Source organism: Erinaceus europaeus, chromosome 17 (assembly GCF_950295315.1).
Source record: "Erinaceus europaeus chromosome 17, mEriEur2.1, whole genome shotgun sequence".
In the NCBI taxonomy this organism is placed as follows: Eukaryota; Metazoa; Chordata; class Mammalia; order Eulipotyphla; family Erinaceidae; genus Erinaceus; species Erinaceus europaeus.
In genome coordinates, this window is record NC_080178.1 from 74,840,646 (window position 1) to 74,866,568 (window position 25,923).

At 45.9% G+C, this 25,923-nt stretch overlaps 1 protein-coding gene across 10 annotated transcripts in view; it reads left to right on the forward strand.

Annotated features, from left to right (window-relative positions):
* Positions 1-25,923, forward strand: part of PLEKHA7 (pleckstrin homology domain containing A7) — a 262,522-nt gene that overhangs the window by 190,582 nt on the left and 46,017 nt on the right. For all 10 annotated transcript variants that reach the window (XM_060177093.1, XM_060177086.1, XM_060177089.1 and 7 more), the window contains one exon: positions 11,918-12,370. In XM_060177093.1, coding sequence (XP_060033076.1) covers positions 11,918-12,370 — 453 coding nt within the window. The remainder of the gene's footprint in view (positions 1-11,917; positions 12,371-25,923) is intronic.

Consider the following 25,923-nt stretch of genomic DNA (forward strand, 5'->3'; position numbering starts at 1 on the left):
CTATCTTGAGGAATTTCCCATCTATTCCCATTTTTTGTAGAGTTTTGAGCATGAATGGGTGTTGGATTTTGTCAAAGGCTTTCTCTGCATCTATTGAGATAATCATGTGGTTTTTGGCTTTGCTTCTATTGATGTGATGAATGACATTGATTGATTTACGGATGTTGAACCAGCCTTGCATTCCTGGGATGAATCCCACTTGGTCATGATGAACAATCTTTTTGATGTGTTGCTGTATCCGGTTGGCCAAGATCTTGTTTAATATTTTGGCATCTATGTTCATCAGAGATATTGGTCTGTAGTTTTCCTTTTTTGTTCTGTCCCTATCAGCTTTTGGTATCAGGGTGATGTTGGCTTCATAAAAGGTGGAAGGGAGTATTCCTGTTTCTTCAATCTTATGGAATAGCTTAAGAAGTATGGGTATTAACTGTTTCCTGAAAGTTTTGTAGAATTCGTTTGTGAAGCCATCTGGTCCAGGACTTTTGTTGTTGGGGCTTTGACATTATTTGTATATAGCTGTGCCACCAGTTGCTTCTGTTCTTCCTAGTCTAGGCTTTTGAGAGAGTTAACATATCAAAGACTCAGCCTGTGTATTAAAAAGACTCAGTCTGTGCTTTCAAAAGCTTGAGACATACAATCAATTTTCCCCTCTCATATTAATTAGTGATTTATATGACTACAAATTAATAGTGTACATAAACACCATTCCTACCACCAAAAGACTGTGTCCCATCCCATCCCCATAAGATCATAGGAAGCTTGGAAGTCTTATTTCAGGTGTGTTCCTAGGGGCCCATAACCTTAGTGATTTTTGCCTGAGCTTAATAGTTAACATAGAGGGGGGCTAAAAATATTATGGAACTAGAAATAAATAAAAACTAAAAAATAGAATGAAACTAGGAAGCTAGATTAGGGCATAGAATAGCTCCCAGACTTGAAGAAAATATATAAATACAATTAACTGTTTACCTCATTGATCTGACCCATACGTATTTAGCACAGGAGCCCATGTAACCTCCAAGGCCCTATCAGTCTGAGCTCACAGTCCCTGGTCGCAGCTGGGAAAATTCTAGGCTGTACTCACTTCAGGACTAGCCTCGAGTGACGGAGTAGGCTGACTCACCTTTCCTTCAGAGAGTGGGGCAGTCCCTACCATTGCTGCTCTACAGTCAGGGCAAAGTTGTGGAGAGGCCCTTGAAAGGATTTATAATGATGTTCCTGATGGAAAACTACATTTTTTTAAAGCTTTCCCTTTGAATCCTTAGAAAAATAGAAAGTTTTGTTTTGCTTTAAGCAAGCAAGTCACAACTCCCTCTAGGCTTCACTGTTTATGCCATTATTCACATAGGCCTATTCCACTGGGGGCTTGTTCTTGATTTTATATCCTGCCTTTCATGTTTTGCTCATGTCCTTTTATAATTTGGGCTCAGAGAGTGCCCTGTGGTGTTTTACCAGCTTCTTTAGGTCAGTGATGCAGATGGGTTTGTTCTTGAGTTCCAGCTTCACTCGATTCATCATGACCAAAGATAACTTGACAATGAGATCAGGGGGCCCAGGGGGTGGTACAGTGAATAAAGTGATGGACTTAGAACATGAGATCCTGAATTTGATTCCCAGCATCCCCTGTGCCAGACTGATGCTCTGGTACTCTGTTTTCCACCTCTTTGCATTTTCGTCCTGTATTAATATACAGGCAAAACCTTAAAGAAAAAGTGAGCTGGTTACTCTTAGAGAAAGGGAGAGGGAGAGGGAGGGAGAGAATGAGAGAATAAGATCAGGCTTAACAGGAAAGGAGACAGCTAAGCTGTATCTGCACTGAACCATTTGGGGTTCATTTCCTAGCTGAGACTTGGGTATGTTTTACTTCTCCTGCCCGAAGGCTTTGCATTATTCTGCTTTTGATTGTGGAAGTGCCCCTTACCGTCTCACGTCATTTGTACTATCTAACTTTTCTAAAAGGTGCTATTATTATGCTCTTAATACACTCTTGAAAAACCACACTTATTTTCCCCCCACAGTTCCTGTCTTTAAAAAATAACAACTTGTTCTACCTTTTGAGTCCTAGTCATGGCAGAATAGCATTTCCTCTCTCTGAAATTGTCAGCCAGGGAAATCCAGATTTATTAAATGTTGTCCTCTCCTCTCCTCAGAATGAAATATTCTGGCATTTGGTTACTTGGAATTTTTCATGAAGCAGGAGGAATCTTACCTCTCCTCCTGTCTGGTGCTCTGAGTTGAGGGTGTCATCTCTGTTAAGTGGGTGGACCTCAGTGTTCTCTCTCCACCGTGATTCTCACCAAATACTTTGACCCTGATTGGTGTGGGCAGATGCTGTCTTTATAGATGTGGTCTGTTATGGCTCCTGACTGCAGGTAACTGGAAATGCAGGCCAATTGACTTTTTTTTTTTTTTTTTTTTTTTTGCCTCCAGGGTTATCACTGGAGCTCAGCCAGAGCTAGGAATCTACTGCTCCTGGAGGCCATTTTTCCCATTTTGTTGCCCTTGTTGGTGCTGCTATTGTTGTTATAGCTGCTGTTGTCGGATAGGACAGAGAGAAATTGAGAGAGGAGGGGAAGACAGAAAGGGGAAGAAAAAGATAGACACCTGCAGACCTGCTTCACCACTTGTGAAGCAACCCCTCTGCAGGTGGGGAGTCAGGGGCTCGAAATGGGATCCTTGCTCCAGTCCTTACGTTTTGCTCCATGTGCACTTAACCTACTGTACTACCGCCCAGCCCCCAGCCAATTGACTTTTAAAGGGGATGGTGAGGAGGAGGCCTTATGGGTTTATGTTACTGAAGATTTTAAGACTTAACTTCAGGAGCAGATGAGATAATATTACAAGTCATTCTTTCCGACACCCCGGCTCTGCCCTTCTCTGAGTTAGATTCCTTTTTTAAATGTTTTGCCTCTAGGGCTATCTCTGGGGCTCAGTGCTAGCACTATGAATCCACTGCTCCCAGCTACTTTTTAAATTTTTACTAGATAGGACAGAGAGAAATGGAGAGAGCAAGTGGGGAGGGAGAGAATGATAGACACCTGCAGACCTGCTTCACTGCTCATGAAATGGACCCTCTGCAGGTGGGGAGTGAGGGCTTAATCCCAGGTCCTTATGCTAGGTAGTATATATGCTTAGCTGGGTGTGCCACTAACTCCCCCTTTTAAAAATATTTATTATTATTTATTATTGGATAGAGACAGAGAGAAATTGAGAGGGGGGATAGGGAAGGAGGAAGGGAGAGAGACCTGCAGCCCTGCTTCACCAGTCATGAAGCTTTCCCTCTTAGGTGGGGACCAGGGGCTTGAACCTGGGACCTTGCACACTATACTGTGAATGCTTAGCCAAGTGCACCACCTGCATGCCCCCGCCCTTTTTTAATGAGAGCAGTGTTCCTTCATTCATTGATACTTTTTCTCGTGTGGTGCCAGGTATCTGTACAGTTTTCTTTGCTGCTTCTATGTGGTGCCAAGGACTGAACCCAGGTCCTCATGTTTATAAAGCAGGCATTCATCTGCTGAGTCACCTCCCCCACCCCACCCTATGGATTAATTCTTGTGGGATTCCCTGGAACATCTAGAATCTGGTGACATGCTAGCAGCAATAACCCCAGACTCCTGTTATCCAAGTTCAAGTTAAGCAGAAAGTCTAAACTCTAATTTAGAAACTCTGTGATCCACTCAAATTAGACAGAATGATTCTATCTATCTATCTATCTGTCTATCTATCTATCTACCTACCTACCTACCTACCTACCTACCTACCTACCTACCTATCTATCTATCTGTCTGTCTGTCTAGCTCTACCACCTACCCACTCACTCACTCACTCACTCACTCACTCTCTTTGCCTCCAGGGTTATTGCTGGGACTTGTGATAGCACTGTGAATCCACCACTCCTGGTGGCCATTTTTTTCATTTTATTGGATAACACAGAGAAAAATTGAGAGAGGAGGTAGAGATAGAGAGGAATAGAGAGAGACACCTGCAGACCTGCTTCTCTGCTTGTGAAGTGTCCCCCCCTGTGAGTGGGGAGCTGTGGGCTCCAAACCAGGTCTTTGCCCTTGGTGATGTGTAAACTTAACAAGGTTGTGTCAGAGTTGCTCCCTAAGGGCAAAAGGTCAAGAAAACAAGATCCAGAGGGAGCTGATGCCCCAGGAGGGGTCTTGTGTTTGCTCCCAGAACCCCGGACACTGCTCACTTTGGCTCAGCGGAGTTCCCTGGCTTTCTGTGTCTAGAACAAACCAAGCTCAATCCTACCTCATGGCCTTGCCCTCTGCTCAGGTCACTCTGCTTTAAAGGTCTGTCGCCATCAGGCCTCACCTCCACATCTGCATAGACAGGGGCCTCCCCTGGGCCACCCAGGCCAAAGTGACAACTCCATGGTTGCAGAGGCAGCTCAGTGATCAAGTCCCCAGTCATAGGCTCCCTGGCACTGCACATGCTAGATTGATGCTCCAGTTCTCTTTGAAAAAGCAAACCAATAAAAACCACCATAGCTTGTGCACTTAAAAACTCTGATGTTTGTACTTAAAAAGTGACTGTTCTGTTCCATACCCCTTGGTGCCTTCCTAGTCTATCACCCCACTCTACAGCTTCCATGCACAGATCATGACAGGAGACCATCTGGTTGGTATATTTGACTGTTTATTGTCTGTCTTCGCATGAATGTATGGAATACTGGTTACACTGTGGTCCAGGAGGTAACACTGTGGATGAAGTGCTAGACTCTCAAGCAAGAGGTCCTGAGTTCAGTCCCTGTCAGCACATGTACCAGCATGATGTCTGGTTCTCTCATTTTCTCTCTCTCTCTTACTATCCCCCTCATAAATAAATAAATAAATAAATAAATAAATAAAATATTTAAAAAAGAAAGAATTGCTGGGTGACGACGGGGAGTAGTGCAGCAGGTTAAGCGCACATGGCGTGAAGTACAAGGACCAGCACAAGGATCCTGGTTCGAGCCTCTGGTTCCCCACCTGCAGGGTGGGGGGGGGGGTCACTTCACAAGCGGTGAAGCAGGTCTTCAGGTGTCTATCATTCTCTTCCCCTTCTGTCTTCTGCTCCTCACTCAATTTCTCTCTGTCCTATCCAACAACAACAACAAAGGCAACACAATGGAAAAAATGGCCTTCAGGAGCAGTGGATTCATAGTGCAGGCACTGAGCCCCAGCGATAACCCTGGAGGAAAAAAAAAAATGGTATACTCAGCTTCTTTAATATGGTCATTAAATAAATATTTTCATGATAAATGGGTGAATGCTCAAATCATCTAATTCAGTGCTGCAAGAAGTTCTCTATGTTGGGGCATAGAGGATGGAGAAGGGGAGAAGGGCAACACTTAAGCCGTAGAGCACTCAGAAGCCCTGGTGAGGAAGTGGCATTTTACTCCAAAGGTGACTAGACAATGAATTCCTTCAGCCCTAAGACAGGACTGCAGTTATAGCAGATGAGTGGTGCTGGGAACGCAGAAGAGAGACAGACTGTTCTCCTGTCTGAGTCACTTGCTGTTCTGGGGGCTGTGAAGGCAGACTGACCTCCTTGCTTAGTGATTCAGCTTGTTAGAGACAAGACACCCTTGGACAAGAGGGGGAAAAGCAGCCCAAAGCTGGTGTGGGGGGAGGAGACAGGTGTCAGGATGAATAAAAAAGGAAAATCCAAAGTCTGGCAAATGGAAGAACTTGGAAGTAGAAGTAAAGAAATGATGAGTAGAAGGAAGCAGAGGTGCAGTGAGTGGAGGACTCTGGTTCTGCTCTGAGGTCACAGCAATGACAGAAGACTAGGCTGGAGGAGGGATGGTGCTGCGCCGACCTGGGCTGCTGAATCTCAGCTCACACCGCCAGGGGTGGACACATCCTGGCAAGGGAAAGAGAGGAACATGCTCACAGGAGACTCATCAATTAATTCATCCTCATTAGTCTAGAGGATTAAGGATGAGACAGGAAGGATGCAAAGAAAACAGCCAATGACACTGCTAATCCAAACCCCGTGGAAGCTCGCACATCTGATATGGGGCCTCCACTTTGTCAAGTCACATGCCAAGTGAGTGCTTTTACACGTTTGTTTAATTCTTGTTAAGAACCTCACCAACAAAGAGAGACCTGGATTTTAAGAGCACATGTAATTTGTATAAGTGGCACAGGTGGAAAGCAGAGCTGGGATCATAGCCCAGTTCTAGTTGAGTTCAGAGACTAGCCTGTGGGAAGAGATGCTTAAGCAAAAGTCAAACAGTCTAACGGGAAGAGAGGCAACTGCTGGCCTGCACATTGCCTACATGCTGTTCCTCCTTCCTCGACTCTCAGTGTATTAGATGCTCCTTGTACTGCTCCACCACTCCGTGTGTGCTGAGAAACTTGTATTGGCCTCCTGTCTCACTACCGCCCCTCCAGACTTGAAGACAAGCCAGTGCCTACTACACAGTAAATGTTCCGTCAGTGAATACATGCATGGTTCTTGGACTGATTAGGGAGCTGGTTGGCTGACTGGATGAACAACAGAGCTATGCACTCTCTACCTGTGAGGTGTTCAATGAGGACTCAGAATGTCTGGGGGTGACCTGACGACTCTTAGGAGACTACAGTACAGGAAATCAGAAGTGACTCACACAGTTTTGGCTATTTGCTTGCTTGTGTGCACACGCATTTCCTCTCTCTCTCTTTTTCTCTCTCTCTCTCTTTAGTGCTGGGGCTCTACTGCTCTGGGTTGACTCTTTCAGGTAGAGAGACAGAGACCCTCTCTGAAAGGGAGACATTGAGGAGGCAAAGAGAGAGACATCATAGCACCAAAGCTCCTGCCAGTGTGATGGGGCCCAAGATTGTCCCATGGCCATGCACGTGGCAAAGTAGGTGCACTGCCCAGGAGAGCTATTTTGACTCCTTGCACGCTTTTGAGAGAACTAAATATTTGACCATCCAAACCCTGACCACTTCGTGCGTGTGTGTGTGTGCATGTGTGTGTATGGACAACACTTGAAGATGGACAAGTCTCTTGGACCCTTGACTGAAATATATTTATAGACATGTTGCCAGTCAGGTCTAGGGCTCCAGAGTCAGAGCAGATAAAGACTTATTCCTGCTCATGTCACTGGTTGTGCAATGAAGGGCAAATAGGTTAACTTCTCTGAGCTTTGCTTTTACTACCTATAATGAAAGAGTAATAGGTAGCATCTCTAGCCTTGTGACTGTGCAGTGATAAGCATAAGTAATAGATTTAAAGCACTCAGCTCACAGTTTTGCGTTTACTGGCTATACTTGCCACCATCTTTTTTCCTCAGGAGAGATGATTACTTGCCCATGTCTGACATTCATGTGTGAATCCACAGCCTCTGTGGCTTGACTGTACTCACCTTATAAAGTTGTTAGAGGAATTCTTTTCACTTAAAAAAATATTATTAGTGATTTAATAATGATTAACAAGGTAACGGGTATAATTCCACACAGTTCCACCGCCAGAATTCTGTGTCCATTTCCCTCCATTAGAAGCTTCCCTATTCTTTTTTTTTTTTTTGATAATTTATTTATTCATGAGAAAGATAAGAGTGAAAGAACCAGACATTACTCTGGTACATGCGCTGCCAGGGATTGAACTCAAGATCTCATGGTTGAGCATCCAATGCTTTATCTACCGTGCCACCTCCCAGACCACAAACTTCCTTGTATCTTTGTCCTTCTCTGGGAATATGGACCAAAATTCTTTCTGGGGTGCAGAAGGTGGGAGCTCTGGCTTCTGAAATTGTTTCTCTGCTGGACATGGGTGTTGACAGGTGGATCCATACCCTCAGCCTGTTTCTATCTTTCCATAGTGGGGCAGGGCTCTGACGAGGTGAGGTGAGGTTCCGGAACACATTGGTGAGGTCGTCTGCCCAAGGAAGTCGGGATGGAATCATAGATGCGTCTGCAACTTAGTGGCTATTAGAGGGTTTTGAGATAGTCTCTGTCAAGTTTCTGGCACACCATAGAACTCAGTCTATGAGCTGGTAACCAAACATTAATCCTAAAATGTGAATGGCCCAGAACTGTAACAACCACAGAGAGACAGGAAGTGAATGAGCTTGTCATGTGTCACAACTCCGGACTGGTCACCATTGTGCTGTGACAGCTGAGCGTGACTTGCTCAGGAGAAGGGAGAGAAAGGGATTCTGCAGGCAGCGAAGGACAAAGTCAGGGGGACCTGGCAGCTTTTAAATCTCTTTCCTTTCTGTGTTCATCTGGTTTTTGTCAGCCCCCAAGACATCACAAGGGGCTCTAGCAATGGGCAAGAGTCAGCAAGGCATGGCACCTGGCTTCTCACTTGTCCCTTAGCTTTACTCCGCTGGGAGGAGGACAGCCTAAAGGGCTGTCCATTGTCAGAGCTGTCAGGCTCACTATTGTTAACTTAGAGCAAAGCATAAAAGGTAGCCAGATCTCTCTCCCCATCCCAGGGGGACTGTCCTACTTAACTCTGGGGAAAAGATGAAATCAACTCCCATCTCCATTTCTTTCCAGCCAGTTCCTTCCTCAAATGCTCAACATTAATTCAAGTGAGCAGGCTCATGAGACACTTTGGGCCCCTTTTTCTCTTCTTTTAAAAATTTTTATTAGTGATTTAACATTGGTTTACAAACTTATCAGATAACAGGGGTATAATTCCACACCGTTCCCACCACCAGAGTTCTCTGTCCCCATCTCCTCCATTGGTAACTGCAGTTACTCTCCCAAGGTCACAGGTATGGGTCGACTATTATTTCTATGACTATATGTCTGTATTTATACATATTTTCCCATTTTTTTCCATGGCCCTGCTTTCTCTTCCTTTCTAAGACACACCCACACCTGTTACTACTTCTGAATGTCTTTCCTTTTTTCCTCTTCTATCTCTCGGTCCTGATGGAGTTGGAGTTCAGAGCCCCCTGGTCCTCTTCCCCTGTCATTTCTCCCCTGCTTTACTCCTTAGCACCCCACCCCCACTTTTATTTTAATAAGAGTGATTAAAAAGTACCACATGGTCATTTTTACTGTTTTTCTTTTTCTTTCTTTTTCCCTGTGTTCCTTGTTTTTATAGGGTACTGGTTGTTGAACTCAGGGTCTTCACACAAGCATGGTGTGCGTTGTGCTATAGTACTAAGTACCTCCCACATATCTGTTTAGCCTTTTTTACGTGTCTGTGGACTATTCCCTTGTTGGTTTCTGACTTTTCAAGTCACTGTCCTCCTGACACTGGGCTCAGTGCTCAGTGTTCAGAACTTAGCATCTGTCTATGTAGGCCAATCTGATTTCTTTTTCCCTTTTTTATTAATGACTTACTAATGATTAACAAGATTTTTAGATAGTAGGGTTACAATTCCACACAGTTCCCACCACCAGAGTTCTGTGTCCTATCCCCTCCATGGAAACTTTCCTGTTCTTTATCCCTCAGGGAGTATGGACCAAAATTCTTTATCGGGTGCAGAAGGTGGGAGTTCTGGCTTCTGTAATTGCGTCTCTGCTGGACATAGGTATTGGCAGGTGGATCCATACCCCTAGCCTATTTCTATCTTTCCCTAGTGAGGCAGGCCTCTGGGGAGGGGGGCTTCGGGACACATTGGTGTTCATTTATAAACTTAAAATAGAATTGTTTTTTTCTTAAAATCCGGGCCCCTGAATATTTCCCATATGCTGCTATTGCTGGAGCTTAGGAATGAAAGGACCCTCAGAGATCAGCATCTAAATGTGTCATCACAAAATGTTGTTGTCGGGCTCCTTTCCACAGAAAGCAAACACACTTGTTTTAAGTAAGAAAGGGAATTTATTGCTTCAGAAAGTCCAAGAAATACTTGGTTTAGCTACAGCTAAATCTAAGAGCTCAGGCCTAGTTTTTAGGATGTTGTTTTCTTCGTCTACTTCCTTTGATCTTTGCTTCATTCTTGAATAGTGGCTCCTTAGTTATAATAGCTCAAGACTATTTCCAACTACAGTTCTAGGGCCTACACTGCCCTGATTATGTTTTAGGTCAGCCCTGAGTCAATCACAGGCTTTAGAACCTCAATTGAACAGAGTCAACTAGGTAGGGCCCCAAAAGGACTGAGAATGGGGTGGAGAGGGACCCCTAAGTGCCAGCTGAAATGCTATAATCAGAAGGATGGACAGAAGGCATGAGAAAGATGTACTCTAGTAATGGAAAAAAGGAGGTTCACAGAAGCTGTGTTGTTGTCTACAAAGTTTGGGATTTTCAAGGGGAAATCATGAGTGCACAGATGATGAGTAGAGCCATGGCTTTATCCATTTTCTTCTTTTAAAATTATCTTTATTTAAAAAATAAATAATAAATTATCTTTATTAAAAATAAAATTCCTTTTTATTATTTTTTTTATTGGATAGAGTCAGCCAGAAATCGAGAGGGAAGGGGGTGATATAGGGGAATAGAGACTGCCTCACCACATGCAAAGCTTTCTCCCTGCAGGTGGGGACTGGGGGCTTGAACCCGGGTCCTACACATTGTAACATTTGTGTTCAACCAGGTGCACCACCACCCAGTCCCTCACTCAGCCCCATTTTTTAAAATGTATTTATTTATAAAATGGAAACACTGACAAGACCATGGATAAGAGGGGTACAATTCCCACCATCAGAATTCTGTATCCTGTCCCCTCCCCTGGTAGTTTTTCTATTCTTTATCGCTCTGGGAGTGTGGACCCAGGGTCATTATGAGGTGCAGAAGGTAGAAGGTCTGGCTTCTGTAATTGCTTCCCTGTTGAACATGGGCGTTGACAGGTCGATCCATACTCCCAGCCTGTCTCTTGGCTCCATTTTTAATCATGCTTTCCGTGGTACTTGTGACTGTGCTGATACCAGTGGTAAAGACCCTGGGATCAGAAATCTTCTAGCCAAGTCGAACTGCCCCAGATAGACAGATGGACAAGTAGCAAAAGGGAAAACCAGGAGAACATCACATGTATTATTTGTTTTGTTCCAAGAATTTTTTACATCATTTTATTGGGTGGGTATAGTAGTTCAGAGTGTGGTGCTGGCATTTGGATACAGTTTCTCATCTCCCCAGGAAAGTTCTGTGCAGAACATTCTCACCCACAACTTGGGTCCTTTTCTATCCTCATGAGACAGGACCCCACTCCTTCCCCAGAGTCCTTTGCTTTGGTGCAGTGCACCACACCCAGGCCAGGTTTCACTTTGTGTTTTCCCTTTCTGCCCTTATTTATTTATTAAGCTCTACCTATAGTTGAGATCATTTGATATTTGTTCTCATTTTGGTTTATTTCATTTAACACGATACTTTCAAGTTTCACCCAAGATAAGAAAGATAAAAGAGATGACTCCGTGTTGACAGCTGAGTGGTATTCCACTGTGTAGATATCGCACACTTTTATTAGCCACTCACCGGTCATTGGACATCTGGGTTGCTTCCAAGTTTTGACTATTACGAACATAAATGTGCATAGGTCTCTTCTGATGGATGTTTTGTTCCCTTTGGGTTCATTCCTAATATGTATGAAATCCCTCTCCTGTACTAGTTATGGGGCGTAGACATGATGATCAGTTACATGGGCTCCTGACTTGAAGGAACCCAAAGTCTATTTGAGTGTTAGTTGACTAAGCCCACAGTGACGGTCTATTGTGATCAGCGTAGCTGTGGAATCTGCTGAGATCCCTTCTAGATGGGGGTGGCTTCCTAGAAGAGGTGACATTTAAGCCAGATACTGAACACTGCTCAGTTCTGGCCTATGGTGGTGCAGGAGATTGAACCTGGGACCTTTGGTGCCTAAAGCAGAAGAGTCTCTTGGCATAACCATTATGCTATCCACCCCTGCCCCAGGAGTAGGGATTAGATAGGCTTGAGTGGTGGGGTTGGCATGAAAGGCCAAGACCTGGAGCTAATCTGAGTGTGAAGTGTCTGCACCTGTAGGCCTTGTCACCAGCCAGGTTGTCTGAATATGCTGCTGTCATTGCAGAGACATGGAAAAAGTGGAGCGGCACGCAGTCCCGCAGGCCAACCACGCAGAGTCCTGCCGCGAGTGTGGCCGTGTGGGTCCCGGACACGCTAGGGACTGTTCTCATCATCGCAGCCACGAAGACTCCTTTGGCTTCGAGAGGCGGGAGCAGGAGGAAGAGCGCTATCACCACCAGAGGGATAGGAGCAAGGCCAGGTCGCCATACTCACCAGCCGAGGACGATGCCTTGTTTGTGGATCCACCCGGGAGCCTGCGAGGGCAGCAGGCACAGCCCCAGTGGGCAGAAAAGAATGGCACGCTGCCTGGCACATACGGTCCGGGGGAGCAGAATGGGACTGGTGGATTCCCGCGGGCTTATCCTCTCAGGACCAACCCTGAAAAGCACAGCCAGAGAAAGAGCAACCTGGCCCAGGTGGAGCACTGGGCGAAGGCCCAGAAGGGAGACGGCAGGAGGTTAGTAATACACGCAGGGTCACTGCTCCGAGTGAGCATTATAATATCAGAGCAGTTTCCGTCACATTCTCAGCACATGCTGGGTAAGTGCTGGCCTTTAATCCCCTGCCTGCATGACCTCCACAAATCCCTGTGAAGCCCTGCAAGGAGAGGGTGCTGGCCCCAACTTATAGACGCTGGGACTTGGAGAAGGAACCTGCCCAGGCCACTCTGATAAGTGCCTGAGTTCAGATGTGGTTCTGTGAGCCTCCCCAGAGTACCCGAGATTCTGTCAGGAAGCCCCTCCCATCCCCAGGGAGCGTGTCTGGAGATAGGAAGCATGGAGATGGTAGCTGATCTCCTCCTCCCACACTTGTCCTTGTCTGCCTCCTGGAAATGTCTGTGGAAGCCAGAGTAAGTAGTGCTTGGTCTCTGATTCCATGCACATGGAGAAGTGCTTAGGCACTGTTGACAGTAGGCCTTGCCGTACCTATTCCTTTTCAGAAGCAGGCTGGAATCATTTGGAGGGTATGAGGCTCTTGCTGTTTGCAAAGCAAGAGTCAGTATTTTATTGTGGCTGAAGATGAATTAGCACATGTTTGTGGAGGGGGAGAATTCATGGTCACTTTGTCATTGTCCACCCGTGGGCTCTGGAGACAGTGGTGCTCCTGAAGGGAGAGCCGAGGCTCTTTTCTGGTGTGTGTGTGTGTGTGTGTGTGTGTGTGTGGTGTGTGCATATGTGGATTAATCTGGGCTAGCCAGGCAGTTGGCAGGGTGGGTGATGAAAGAATCACAATGGAAACCCTGCAGGGCTGTTATGGGGTAGAGCAGAGGAAGACATGTTTCTAGCATTACGACTAAAGTATCTTCCATTTTCAGCTGGATTGGCCAGCTGTCACTTACTTGTTCAAATATTTAAATTTTTTAAATTAGTGATTTATTAATGATTAGCAAGATTGTAAGATAACAGTTCCCACCACTAGATTTCCATGTCCCATCCCCTCCATTGGAAGCTTCCCTATTCTTCATCCCCTGGGAGAATGAAACCAGGATAACTCAGAAATAGGTCCATTCTTTATAGGGAGCAGAAGGTGCATGTTCTGGCTTCTGTAATTGCTTCTCCGCTGGACATGGGTGTTGGCAGGTGGATCCATATACCTCCAGCCTGTTCCTCTTTGCCTAGTGCAGTAGGGTCTGCAGAGGTGAGGTTCTGGGGCACGCCGGTGAGGTCGTCTGCCCAGGGAAGTCAGGATGGAATCATAGTAGCATCTGCAACTTGGTGGCTGAAAGGTAGTAAAATATAAAGCAGGACAAATTGTTTAATAAATAGGAACCCAAATGTAAGACTAGAGTAGGTGAAACTAGGGGTCTTTGGGTGGGAAAAAGCTAGGAAGTCTACTTTAGGTATGTTCCAAGGGGTCTGTGACTTGAATAATTTTTGCCTGAGTCTGACAGCTAATATGCAGGTAGACTAAAAATATTGTCTGGGAAGATGGTGTCAGAGTTGAGAATAGGCCTAGAAAGCTGGATTAGGGCAGAAAGTAGTTCTCAAATTTTTTCATACCGAAAATAGATGGCTACTTTCCAAGGTCTTGGGGTGTAGGGGGGGGGGGGGAGAGGGGGCTGTTATTCTTGATCTGAACTACTTGGTCATCCCAGGAGGAAGTTCCTTATGACCGAATGATGTGAGAAAGCTGGTGAGTTGTATCATGTTGATCTACACGCTCCAGTGACAGAAATCTGGATTCTAATGCCATGTCCTCATGTTGACAAAATAAATAAATGATGATGAAATAAAATGAAACCAAAGATTAGTATTTCCTTTGAAGAAGCTATAGGCACACCAGTAGAAGGTTGCAAGCAGCCACGCTCTGTGCTCTGATTAATAATTCACGAAGAGTTTAGGAGTCTTGAGAGAGGACTATTGTGTAGTTCTGAGTGAAAACAAAGAAATTTAAGGCAGATTTTGGAAGTTAAAGTGGCAGAGCTTGTCAACAAATTGGGCATGCAGGGTAGAAGGAAGAACAAGGATGACTTGATTTAACTAGGCAGTTGCTGTGATGAAGAAGGCCACAGAACAAGTTTGGGTGGAAATCGGGGTTCTCCACGTGGCCTTAGAAGTATCAGAACCTTCTTGCCTATTTAGAGAGATGCAGTGAGATATGGAGTGTGGTCTTACAGTTTGAGACCTGGACTAACCACGTCTGGACTAACCAGTGCATGAACGGCACTCCGGCATCTGGAGGTTAGTTGCAGGAGAGGGATCCCTAGTGGAGACTAAGAATGTGTGGCCAGAGAAGTTACTCAGGGTATGACCTGCTTCCTCGTGTGTGTAACAACCCTTAGAACTGAAGTTGACGGGTGCTGACAAGGACGATGAAGGCAGGATAACTCAGAAATAGGGCAGATAGGAGGGACAGTGGGTTGGCCCTGCTGAATCTCTATTTTCTGCTAGTCAGTAACGACGTAAGGGTGGTAGGAATGGCTCAACCGTGAAGCCCAGGACTTCATGTGTGGGATTCTCCCTTGGAACACATGTGAACACCGGGCATAGAATGAAAGACATAGATGGGTCAGGCAACTACGAGTGGTGAGGTAGTGTTTGGGCCTCTCTCTCTTTCTCTCTCTTTGCCTTCAGGGTTATTGCTGGTGGTTGGTACCTGCACTATGAATCCACTAATCCTGTGGCCATTTTTTTATTTTTATTTCTTGATAGGACAAAGAGAAATTGAGAGAGGAGGGGGAGGTGAAGGGGTCAGAGGGAGAGATACCTGCAGACCTGCTTCACCACTCGCAAAGCTTTCCCACTGCAGGTGGAGACCAGGGGCTCGAACCTGGGACCTTGCACATTGTCATAGGTACCGTCAACCAGGTGCGCCACCACTCGGCCCCCCTACTGTCTCTTGATATTTCATTTTTAGCCATTTATGGACAATTTACTCTAGCAGATAAGGTTTTAAATACTTTATTCCCCATCTACCTTTACTTTCCAACATACACTTGCCCTTATCCCAGCTCTACACTATACTTAAAGCATGATCTTGGTTCAGGTCACTAGTTTCTAAATAACTTTATGTCAGTATAAACATTCACAGCTGTACCATATGGTGATATGATTGACTCCATTCCATGTGTTGTACAGTATTTCTGCTTTCTGTGTGTGTGTGTGTGTGAGTGATTTTAGGAACTTTATTTTTTTTAATGATTTTTTTAGAATCCTGTTTATTATCTTTATTTATTGGATAGAAACAACCAGAAAACAAGAGGGAAGAGAGTGATAAAGAGGGAGACAGCCCTGCTTCACCACTTGAAAAGCTTTCCCCCTGCAGGTAGGAACCAGGGGCTTAAACCTGGGTCTTTGCGCATTGTAACATGTGTGCTCAACCAGGTGTGCCTGTTAATGTTGATGATTTTTGTTTTTTTGTGTGTGTGAGTGTGCATGCGTGTGTGTGCTGATTATTAATCTATCACTAGATTCAGAGCTAACTGCAAATTTTTCTTTGTTGAGTGTCCTCCAATAGTCAGCGATCTACTGAATCAATAACCCACAAGGTGAAAAAGTCCAATAATACCAGCTCCTGTGTTGAGTTTATTTCCAAGAGAGAGAGAAAAAAAAAAGAGCTGGGAAGATAACATAGGAATTATGCAAAAAAAAAATTAGAGCCTGAGGCTACAAGGTTCCATGTTCAATCCCCAGTACCATCATCATCCAGAGCTGATGAGATCATGCATGCCAGGAATTAAACCTGGGACCCCATGCATATAAGCTCTACAGCGTGTGTACTAAGCTATTTCCCAGTCATGGTGTGTATGTGCGTGCGTGTGCGTGTGTGTGTGTACAGGGTATTGTTTCACACCAGTACGCACCCACCACCAAATTCTGTGCCCCCATCTCCCCACCTCTCAGTGATAATCATCAGTGATCTCACAGTCTTAGAAACAGTTGGTTTGCTTGTTTTTTTTTTTTTTTGCAAGTTTCTGTGTTCTCTAGACCCCACATATGACTGAGACTATTTGAACCGCCTCTCATCTCTGCTTATTTCATTAAGCATAATCACCTCCAGTGACACAATCTCATCTTGTTTAATTATTTTTTATTGAGGGGTTTACAGTATAGTCTTTTTCTCCTCACTGCTTCCATCACCAAAAGCCCTGTGTCCCCATTCTCACAACTCATAGATAACCATCATAGTTCTCCCACAATCTTAGACATAGGCTGATAATTTTTTTCCACATTTGTATGTTTGATTCTCTAGATTCCACATATGAGTGAAACCATTCTGTAGTTATCCTTCACCTCCTCACTTACTTCACTGAGCATAATCTCCAATTACATTCATTTTATCCCGAAGGACACAATGTCATCTTTTTTATTGCTGAGTAGTACTCCGTTGAGTATATGCCCCATAACATTTTTACCCAGTCATCTGTCGAAGGCTTTTTGGTTGTTTCCAAGTTTTTGCTACTGTAAATAAAGTCGCTATAAGCATGGGGTGCATATGTTCCCTCAAGTCAGTGTCATTATATCTTTTGGGTAAATGCCTAGGAGTGGAATTGCTGGCTCACAGGTAGTTCCCTTTGTGTTTGTTTAAGGATTCTCCATGCTGTTCTCCGTGACGACTGCATCAGTTTACTCTCCCACCAGCAGTGCAGCTCCTCTCTGTCCACACCCCCTCCAACACGTAGCTTCTCTTCTTCTTTTTATTGATGGAGCGAGGTGGAATCTCAATGTGGTTTTAATTTCGTTTCTCTGGTGATAAATGAATTGGAGCAACTCCACAAATGTCTGTGGGCCATGTGCATCTCTTCTTTAGAGAACCTTCTGTTCCTATCTTCTGCCCACTTTTTTATAGGGCTTTTCTTTCCTTCTTTCTATTTTGGCTGTGTGAGTTCTCTGTAGACATTATTGCCTGTTTTGATTGCAGAGTACTATTCTGTGGAGTATATATCCCGTAACTTCTTTAGCCAGTCTTCTGTTGATGGGCATTTAGGCTGCTTCTCCTCTTTGGCTCTTCTCCTCTTTGAGTAATGCAGCTGTGAACACAGGGGTGCATGTGTCCCTTCTAATTAGTGTTTGAGTGTCCTTTGGGTGAATGCTTATGAGTGGTATTGCTGGATATAGGGTACTTTCATTTTTATTTATTTATTTTTGCCTCTAGGCGCTACCACTGGGGGTCAGTGCCTGTACTATAAACCCACTGCTATAGGATAGGACAGAGAGAAATTGAGAGGGGTGGGGAAGATAGAAAGGGAGAAAGATAAACACCTGCAAACCTACTTCACCACTTGTGAAGCAACCCCCCTGCAGGTGGGGAGCTGGGGGTTCAAACCAGGATCCTGAGCAGTGTTTGTGCTTTGTTCTATGTGTGCTTAACTCAGTACATTACCGCCCGGCCCCCCTTTCATTTTTATTTGTTCAAAGACAGGTCAGAGTACTTTTTGATGAGCCTCAGGAACCAAAGTTGTTTTTGTACAACCATTTTGCAATCTTCCCAGCCCATATTGAATCTTTAAAAATTTTGTATTTATTTATTTACTTTTAATGAAAGAGAGATACAGAAAGAAAGAGAACAGAACACTGCTTGGCTCTGACTTATGGTGGTGCTGGGGTTTTAACCTGGGACCTCAGAGGAATGAAAGTCTTTTGCAGAACCGTGATGCTGTCTCTCCAGCCCTATATTTAGTCTTTTTAAGGGGAAGATTTTAGTCTCTAACCAGGTGAGGTGCTCCTTGAGATGCTTTTTGAAAGCAACCTTTATCTTCTCCCAGTCCAGATATTGGGAAGCTAGAATTTGAAAGTCGAGTTAAGAGACAGAGTCCTGGGAGTGGAGGGCAAGAAGGCCAGAAAGACTCTCTGGGTGGCAGGAGGACAGAATGGACTTTGGAAAGCTGTGTGGCTAACACACAGTGATGTATAAGAGATCGATTGGGAAATGTCTCTATATGACTCTTCCTGGTCCCCACAAGCCTCTGTTACTCTCTGGTGGCCTGTATTTGGAAGCTGGGTGGTGGTGGCAGGGGGCATGTGTGAAGGGTGAGAAGAAGCTGCAAGGAGATGGAGGCTGGTGGAGGCATTTGACTTTGCTGAGGGTGAGAAAAGAGTCTGAGCTGTGCTTACCTGAGGGGCGGGGCAGGACAACACTGGTCTGCAGATAAAAAGCCTGCAGTGGCCTTGGAGGTCATCACTGAACACAGCGCAAGGCTGGTCAGTCTGTGGAAGCAGGTGACAGTGGGCTGAAAAGCAAAAGTGAGGGACTGAGGCCACAGCACAGGCTCCCCTTCTGAGGAGGCAGAGTTCTCGGCCTCTGATTATTCATTTGTACTTTGACAGGATAGAATATCACACCCCCAAGGCTTCCTTTTTTTATTTTCCCCAGAATTATTCCTGGGGCTTTGTGCCTGCACTACAAATCCACTGTTCCTGGGAGCCATTTTTAACTGGATAGATAGAAACTGAGAGGGGCGGAGTGATAGAGAGGGGAAGAGAAAGAGAAACACCTGAAGACCTGCTTCACCACCTGTGAAGCTTCCCCCCTGCGGGTAGGGAGCCAGGGCTCTAACCAGGATCCTTGCATGGGTTCTTGTGGTTCTTACTATGTGCGCTTAAGCCACTGCTTGACCTCTTTTTTTTTTTTAACTCTTATAAGAAGTTGTCAAAGTGTTTTTTATTTATTTCAACTGATTTAACATTGGTTTATAGGATTCTAGGCTCAGGGATTTAGTTTCGCATCTATATATATATATGTGTGAGACTCAGCACACTGCATTCCCTGAGGCTGCTTTTCTCCTACCCCCTCATCCCTCTCCTCCTTCTCTTCCTTCTCCTCTTCCCCCTTCTCCTCCCCTTCATCACCATCCTTCTGTTCTTCTCCTTCTCCTCCTCCTCCTTCCTCTCTTCCCTTTCCTCCTCTTCCTCCTCCTTCTTCCTCAAGGCTAAATATCTTTCTCGTTGAATGATCAGGCTACTTAGTTAAAAGTCCCCCCCCCCTTGTAAATGTAGGGGATGGGTCTCTCTGCTTTGCATGTGATTGAAACTGTGCTAACTTGTTAGACTGAAGACATTAGACTTCAAGAGGAGGGTTATTTAGACTGTAATAAGATCTCAGCTTTTTGGCTCTGGACTTCTCAAGGAATTCACCTCCTCTAGAATGACAGCTTGTGGAGGATGCCTTGACATGACCTTAGAACCTTACCTTATTCTAAGAGATTGTTGTGAAATCCTAGCCTTTTTTGCCTTTCAGTGCTAAAGGAATGTATACTCATAAAATGAGAAGTCAGAGGTGGGGAGTAGTCAGAGACTTAGTACGGTGAGGAGCGGATTAGGGAGTGAGAGCCCTGCACACTTGCTAAGGAAGTTAGGATGAGGTATGTCTGCTGCCGAAGTGATTGTTTGTAAGAACTGATATGACCAGGCCAGAGAAATAGCTCACTTGGACAGTGCATTGTTTTCCATGAATCCAACCTAGGTGTGACTCTGACCCCAGCACACTGAAGGAAGCTTCGGTGCTATGGTCTCTCATCCTCTCTCTGCCTGTCTCTGTGTGTCTGTCTCTCTCTTTTTTTTTTTTTTTTGCCTCCACAGTTATTGCTGGGGCTTGGTGCCTGCACTACAAATGCACTGCTCCTGTGGCTATTTTTTTTTTTTTTTTTTGGATGGAACAGAAAGAAGTTGAGAGGGGAGTGGAAGATAGAGAGGAGGAGAGAAAGACACTTGCAGACCTGCTTCACCGTCTGTGAAGCAACCCCCCATGTAGGTGGGGAGCCGGGAGCTTGAACCAGGATCCTTACACGAATCCTTGCGCTTCATACTATGTGTGCTTAACCCAGTGCGCTACTGCCTACCCCCCACCCGTTTTTAAAATAATTGGTATGGCTGGGGATATGGACCACCTGCCAATGCTCATGTCTAGCAGAGAAGCAATTACAGACACCAGACCTTCCAGCTTCCGCACCCCAAGAAGAATTTACTCCCAGAGGGGTAAACAATAGGGGAAGTAAACATTACACCAGCATCTGAAGCGTTGGTCACCAGGAATCTTGTTTTTGTAGCACTAATGAAAGGAATCTGGAAATCACCAGAGGAAGCCAGGCATGGTTTCACTTATCTGAGAGAGAAGAAGAAAACAAGGAAGGACACTCAGAGGAGGTAGTAGTAGGTGCAGGGGTGACCTAGAAAAGAAATAAAGGTAGGACTGTTACAAAGAATGGAGGAAATATAGATATAGTTATAGAATCAGCCCATATCGGTGACCTTGGGAGAACCACTGCAGTTTCCAGTGGCAGGGATGGGACTTAGAATTCTTGTGGTAGCAATTTTATGGAATTATATCCCTATTATCTTACAGTTTTGTAAGTCAGTATTAAATCACTAATAAAGAAAAGTAAAAAAATTCTATATTTAAAATTTCAAAAAATAAATGAACAAATCTTCTAAAATAAAAATAACTGCTATGACTATGATATAATGACTGAATCTGAAAATTCTGTTTAGTACTTTTGGACCAGTGAAGCCCCTAGCCCAACATACACAGCCCAACACAGCCCAACTTTGAAGGCAGGGGATGCTGAGTATTTATTATTATTATTATTATATTGCCTCCAGGGTTATTGGTGGGGCTCGGTGCTGTCACTACCAATCCACTGCTCCTGTGGCCATGTTTTCTGTCTTCTTCTAGGATAGGATAGAGAAAAATTGAGAGGAGAGGGGGAGAGAAAGACAGGCACCTGCAGACCTGCTTTACCTCTTGTGAAGCATCCCCCTGTAGGTGGGGAGCTGGGGTCTTGAACCAGGATCCTTGTATGGGTGCATACTCTTCATACTATGTGTGCTTAACCTGGTGCACCACCACCCGGCCCCCTTGAGCTTTCTTTCTTGACTAATGCTCAGGAAATGGATCTGTGGTCTGAGACAGAGCTGCTGTCTGCTTCCAGGGACCATCACCTTGCCCTCCAAACCCACCTTCCCTCCACCGTGTTAGTCATCATGATGGGCTTCTGGATCTAGGGCTCACTGTCGGACTGGTATCTCTGGGGTCACCTCCACATGCCCAGTACTGGGGGAATGCCAAAGGCTGCATGCTGGAAGGTGAACTCAGGGTTTGGAGGCAATACCCAGGGTGGGGGGGGGGATACTGTGCAGGGAAGCAGGGAGTGGGCTGCAGAGCTAGATAGAGGGAGTGTGGCAGGCGAAGGCTCAGATAGGACATGCTTCGAATAGTTGGCATTTTGCTTCAGGCAGAGTGAGCAGTGATTAGTGAACTCACCAGAACAAGCCCCCAGCCTGATTTCTGCACTGTTGTTGCCACCTTCAAAGGACTCAGGCGCTGCCTCTCTCAGACTCAGGGCATCCTGACTTTGGGAAATCAGCAGCAAACCCTGCCACCTAGTGGTAGTCAGGTAGGCTAGCCAAAACAGGTCTGGTTGGAAGTAGGTTTTACTCTTCCTGTTTTCTAGTAAGTAGAACAAGGGCACACAGCTAAGATCCTATTGCTAGTGATTGTCTGAGCTTAAAAACAATTACAATAGGAGCTGGGTGGTGACACACCTTGTAAAGCACTCGAATTACTATAAGCAAGGACTCGGGTTCAAGCCCCTGGTCCCTACCTGCAGAGGGGAAAGCTTCACGACTGGTGAAGCAGTGCTGTAAATGTCTCTCTTTTTCTCTCCTCCTCTCTCCCCACCTCTCAGTTTCTCTCTGTCTCTGTCAAAAAGAAAGAAAAAAGTTTCAATAGCCCTTCTCAAACTTGAGTAGCCCAGAGTGCTTGCTGAACCTGGAGACAGGCCCCACCACCCAGTTTCTGATTCAGTGAGTCTGGGCAAGGATCTGAAAACCCACCTTTCTGACTCTGACAGGGTCCCAGGAGGCATGATGCTGCCAGTCCATTAACTGCTCTGTTGTATTTATTTTTGTGCCACCAGGCCTCACACGTTTGGGTCTATCACTTTTGGACCTACTTCTTAATTTTTATTTGAGATGGTGGGCAGGGGCGATCAGAGAGGTAACACACTGCCATTCGTGGAGCTTTCTCCATCCTGTGGCTCTCTCGGCTAGTGCTGGGCTTCAGACCTGGGCTTATGTGTATAATAAGAGGTGCACTCTGTCAGACAGGCTGCCTCCCGGCTCCCAAAGATCATTCTAAGCAACACTAGCTTAGAACAGTGTCTGAGGAACCTGGCTGTGGCATACCTGGTTAAGCGCAGACAGTACCAAGTACAAGGATCTGCATTTAAGCCCCCGGCTCCCTACCTGCAGGGGTGTTGCTTCACAAGCAGTGAAGCAGGTCTGCAAGTGCCTCTCTTTCTTTCTCCCTTTCTTTTTTAAATTTTTTTTTGTATTTAATTTTTTATTTATAAAAAGGAAACATTGACTAAACTATAGGATAAGAGGGGTACAACTCTACACAATTCCCACCACCAGAACTCTGTATCCCATCCCCTCCCCTGACAGCTTTCCTATTCTTTATCCCTCTGGGAGTATGGACCCAGGGTCATTATGGGATGCAGAAGGTCGAAGGTCTGGCTTCTGTAATTGTTTCCCCACTGAACTTGGGTGTTGACAGGTCGATCCATACTCCCAGCTCTCTCTCTCTTTCCCTAGTGGGGAAGGGCTCTGGGGAATCGGAGCTCCAGGACAGATTGGTGGGGTTGTCTGTCCAGGGAAGTCTGGTTGGCATCATGCTAGCATCTGGAACCTGGTGGCTGAAAAGAGAGTTAATATATAAAGCCAAACAAATTGTTGACCAATCATGGACCTAAAAGCTGGAATAGTGCAGATGAAGAGTTGGGGGGGGGGGTCCTCCATTTTTTAGATAGCTAGTGGACATATTTTAGTTATATTCCAAAGGGCCTGTGGCTACATACTATTGGGTTTATTTTTGGTTTTTGCCCGAGCCTGAAATCTGATATGCAGGTGGATCCAATTATTGTTGGTGAGATGATGTCATGGTTGGAAAAAGGACCAGAAAGCTGGATCAGGGAAGAGAGTAGCTCCCTAATATGGGAAAGGTGTGTAAATATTGATGACTGTAAACCCTGTCTGTTTGATGTGATCTAGGGCCCATAATCAGCTTAGGAGCCTATGTGACCTCTGCATCCCTCTAGATCTGAGCTCACATTCTGTGGTCACGAGTAGGAACGTTGCAGGCTGCCCCAATATCGACCCGTCTTCCTCAGGTGTAGCCTAGAGTATGTTGTCCATCCTCCCCTTGGAGAAGACTTTGCACTTTGTGGAATTCTTTCTCCTTCTCAGAAAGTAAGGTGGCTACTTGGTAGTGGTCTTCATAATCATATCCAGTGTTTGTGTGGCTGGAGTATTTGTCAAAGGGACAGTTATGGGCAGGATGCAGTGACACAGTCCCTGCCCTCCAAGGACCTCCAGCTCGACTGGGGAAGAGATAGATGTGTTGCAAGTAAGAAGAGGTTGTGTCTATACAGGACCGTGGCAAAGTTTCAGGCAGTTCAGTAAGTAGGCTGAAGCAGGGAGTCTGTGGCCTTGCAGGCAGTTTCCCCGGAGGAGGCTTGGGCTCGTGTCTTGGAGAGTGAGACCCAACAGAATAGGGCAAGGGGATCCCAGACAGCTGGGCTGGAACTGGGGCAAACAGCCAAGTGAGAGGGAGGAGTGGGGGTGAGTGGGTGGAGAGACACACTGGTAGAGTGTTTCATTTTTTGTTATACTTATTTATTGGATAGAGACAGTCAGAAATCAAGAGGGAAAGGGAGACAGAGAGGGGCACAGAGAGACACCTGCAACCCTGCTTCATTGCTTATAGAGCTTCCGCGCCCCCTGCCCCCACAAGTGGGGACTAGGGTCTTGAACCTGGGTCTTACACACTGTATAGTATGCTCAACCAGGTGCACCACCACCTGGCCCCATGAAATCTTTCCTGTGCTTTTTCTTTGTGTCATGTTTAAAAATTCTTTTATTATTATCTTTATTTATTTATTGCATAGAGACAGCCTGAAATTGAGCGGGAAGGGGGAGACAGAGGGAGAGACAGAGAGACACCTGCAGCCCTGCAAAGCTTCCCCCCTGCAGGTGGGGACTGGGGGCTCGAACCTGGGTCCTTGCATACTATAGTGTGTGCTCAACCAGGTGTGCCACCACCCGGCCTATTTGTGTCATTCACTCTCAGAGTAGCTTTAAGAGGCAAGTGCTCCTGGCCTCCAGTCACCCCAAAGGAAACTGGTACTCTGAGCAGTCAGATTAATTGCCTACGGTGACATGTAGGGGGTGGTGGAGCTAGGATTCAAGCCCAGGCCAGACACTCCTGCTTTTTGCACTGCAAGAAATTGCTCAGGGGGTAGGACCCTGGGCAGAGCGAGGGCAAGGGCTTAGCAGGTAATACATCTGAGAGGAAGTGCCCTCTTCAGAGCTGAGCCCAGGGACCTGGCTTGTCCCAGCCTGGCACTGATTTCTGTAGGAAGACAACTAAGAACAGGAAGGCCAAAGCAGGTCTGTAGTCTGTAGGTGCCTTCTGTCTGTCTTCCTCTCTATCACCCCCTCCTCTCTCAATTTTGCTCTACCCTATCCAATAAAGTGGTTAAAAAAAAAAAAAAACTAGCCTCCAGGAGCAGTGGATTTATAGTGCTGGCACTGGGCCCCAGCGATAACCCTGGAGGCAAAAAAGATATGTTAGATTGGGGAGTCCTGAGTATCAGACTAAGTCTAGATTTTCTTTCCTTTGGGGGGCAGGAGCTGTGGTGTGGGAGGAGCCAGTGATAGTTTTGGAACATGGCAGTGATTGGACAAGCCCCCCCCACCCCCCAGCATGAACTGTTGTGTGAAAAGTAATTAGGGAGGTCTAGAGTTGGCCCCAGGGGGCGGGGGTTTGGTAATTAATGAGTGTGTGAGCTAGAGTAGTAAGAAGAAGAACTTGCTGTCAGTCACTTGCTTTGAGAGCCCCCAGGACCTGGTGCTAAGATGCTATGTAGAGGGAAATAAGCACCCTCATGGAATAAATAGCTGGCAGCAGGGAAGGAAGGAGGAGGCGGGGTTAATCATGGTGATCTTGTAATGGGCACAGAGCAGCCAAGTCAGCCTTGCAGCGGCCTTGCAGCCTTGCACCAAGGTGGACGGAGGGAACTAGTTTTAGAGTTCTTTGCAAGAGGAGGAAGCCATGAAGTCTGGATGTCCACTTGATTACCTTTTATAGAGATGATGGAGCAGGGAGGTGGCCCCAAAGCAGTGCTCCACCATCCATGAAGCCCCCTCCCCCACACTGGCTTGGTGCTTCCAAGTGGTGCCGGGGATAGAACCCCAGACCTCGTGCACTAGGAAGTGTCTGTGCCTCTGTCTGAGCAGTGGTGCACCCGGTTAAGCACCCATAGTACTAAGCACAAGACCCACACGAGGTTCGAGCTGGCTCCAGCTCCCTACCTGCAGGAGGGGATGCTTCACAAATGGTGAAGCAGGTCTGCAGGTGTCTTTCTCTCTCCCTCTCTAGCTCCCCTTCCTCTCTCAGTTTCCTCTGTCCTACCCAGTAAAGGGGGGGGGGGAGTGGCTGCCGGGTGGAGGTAGACAGCATGATGGTTATCAAAGAGACTCTCATGCTTGAGGCTCTGGAATCCCAGGTTCA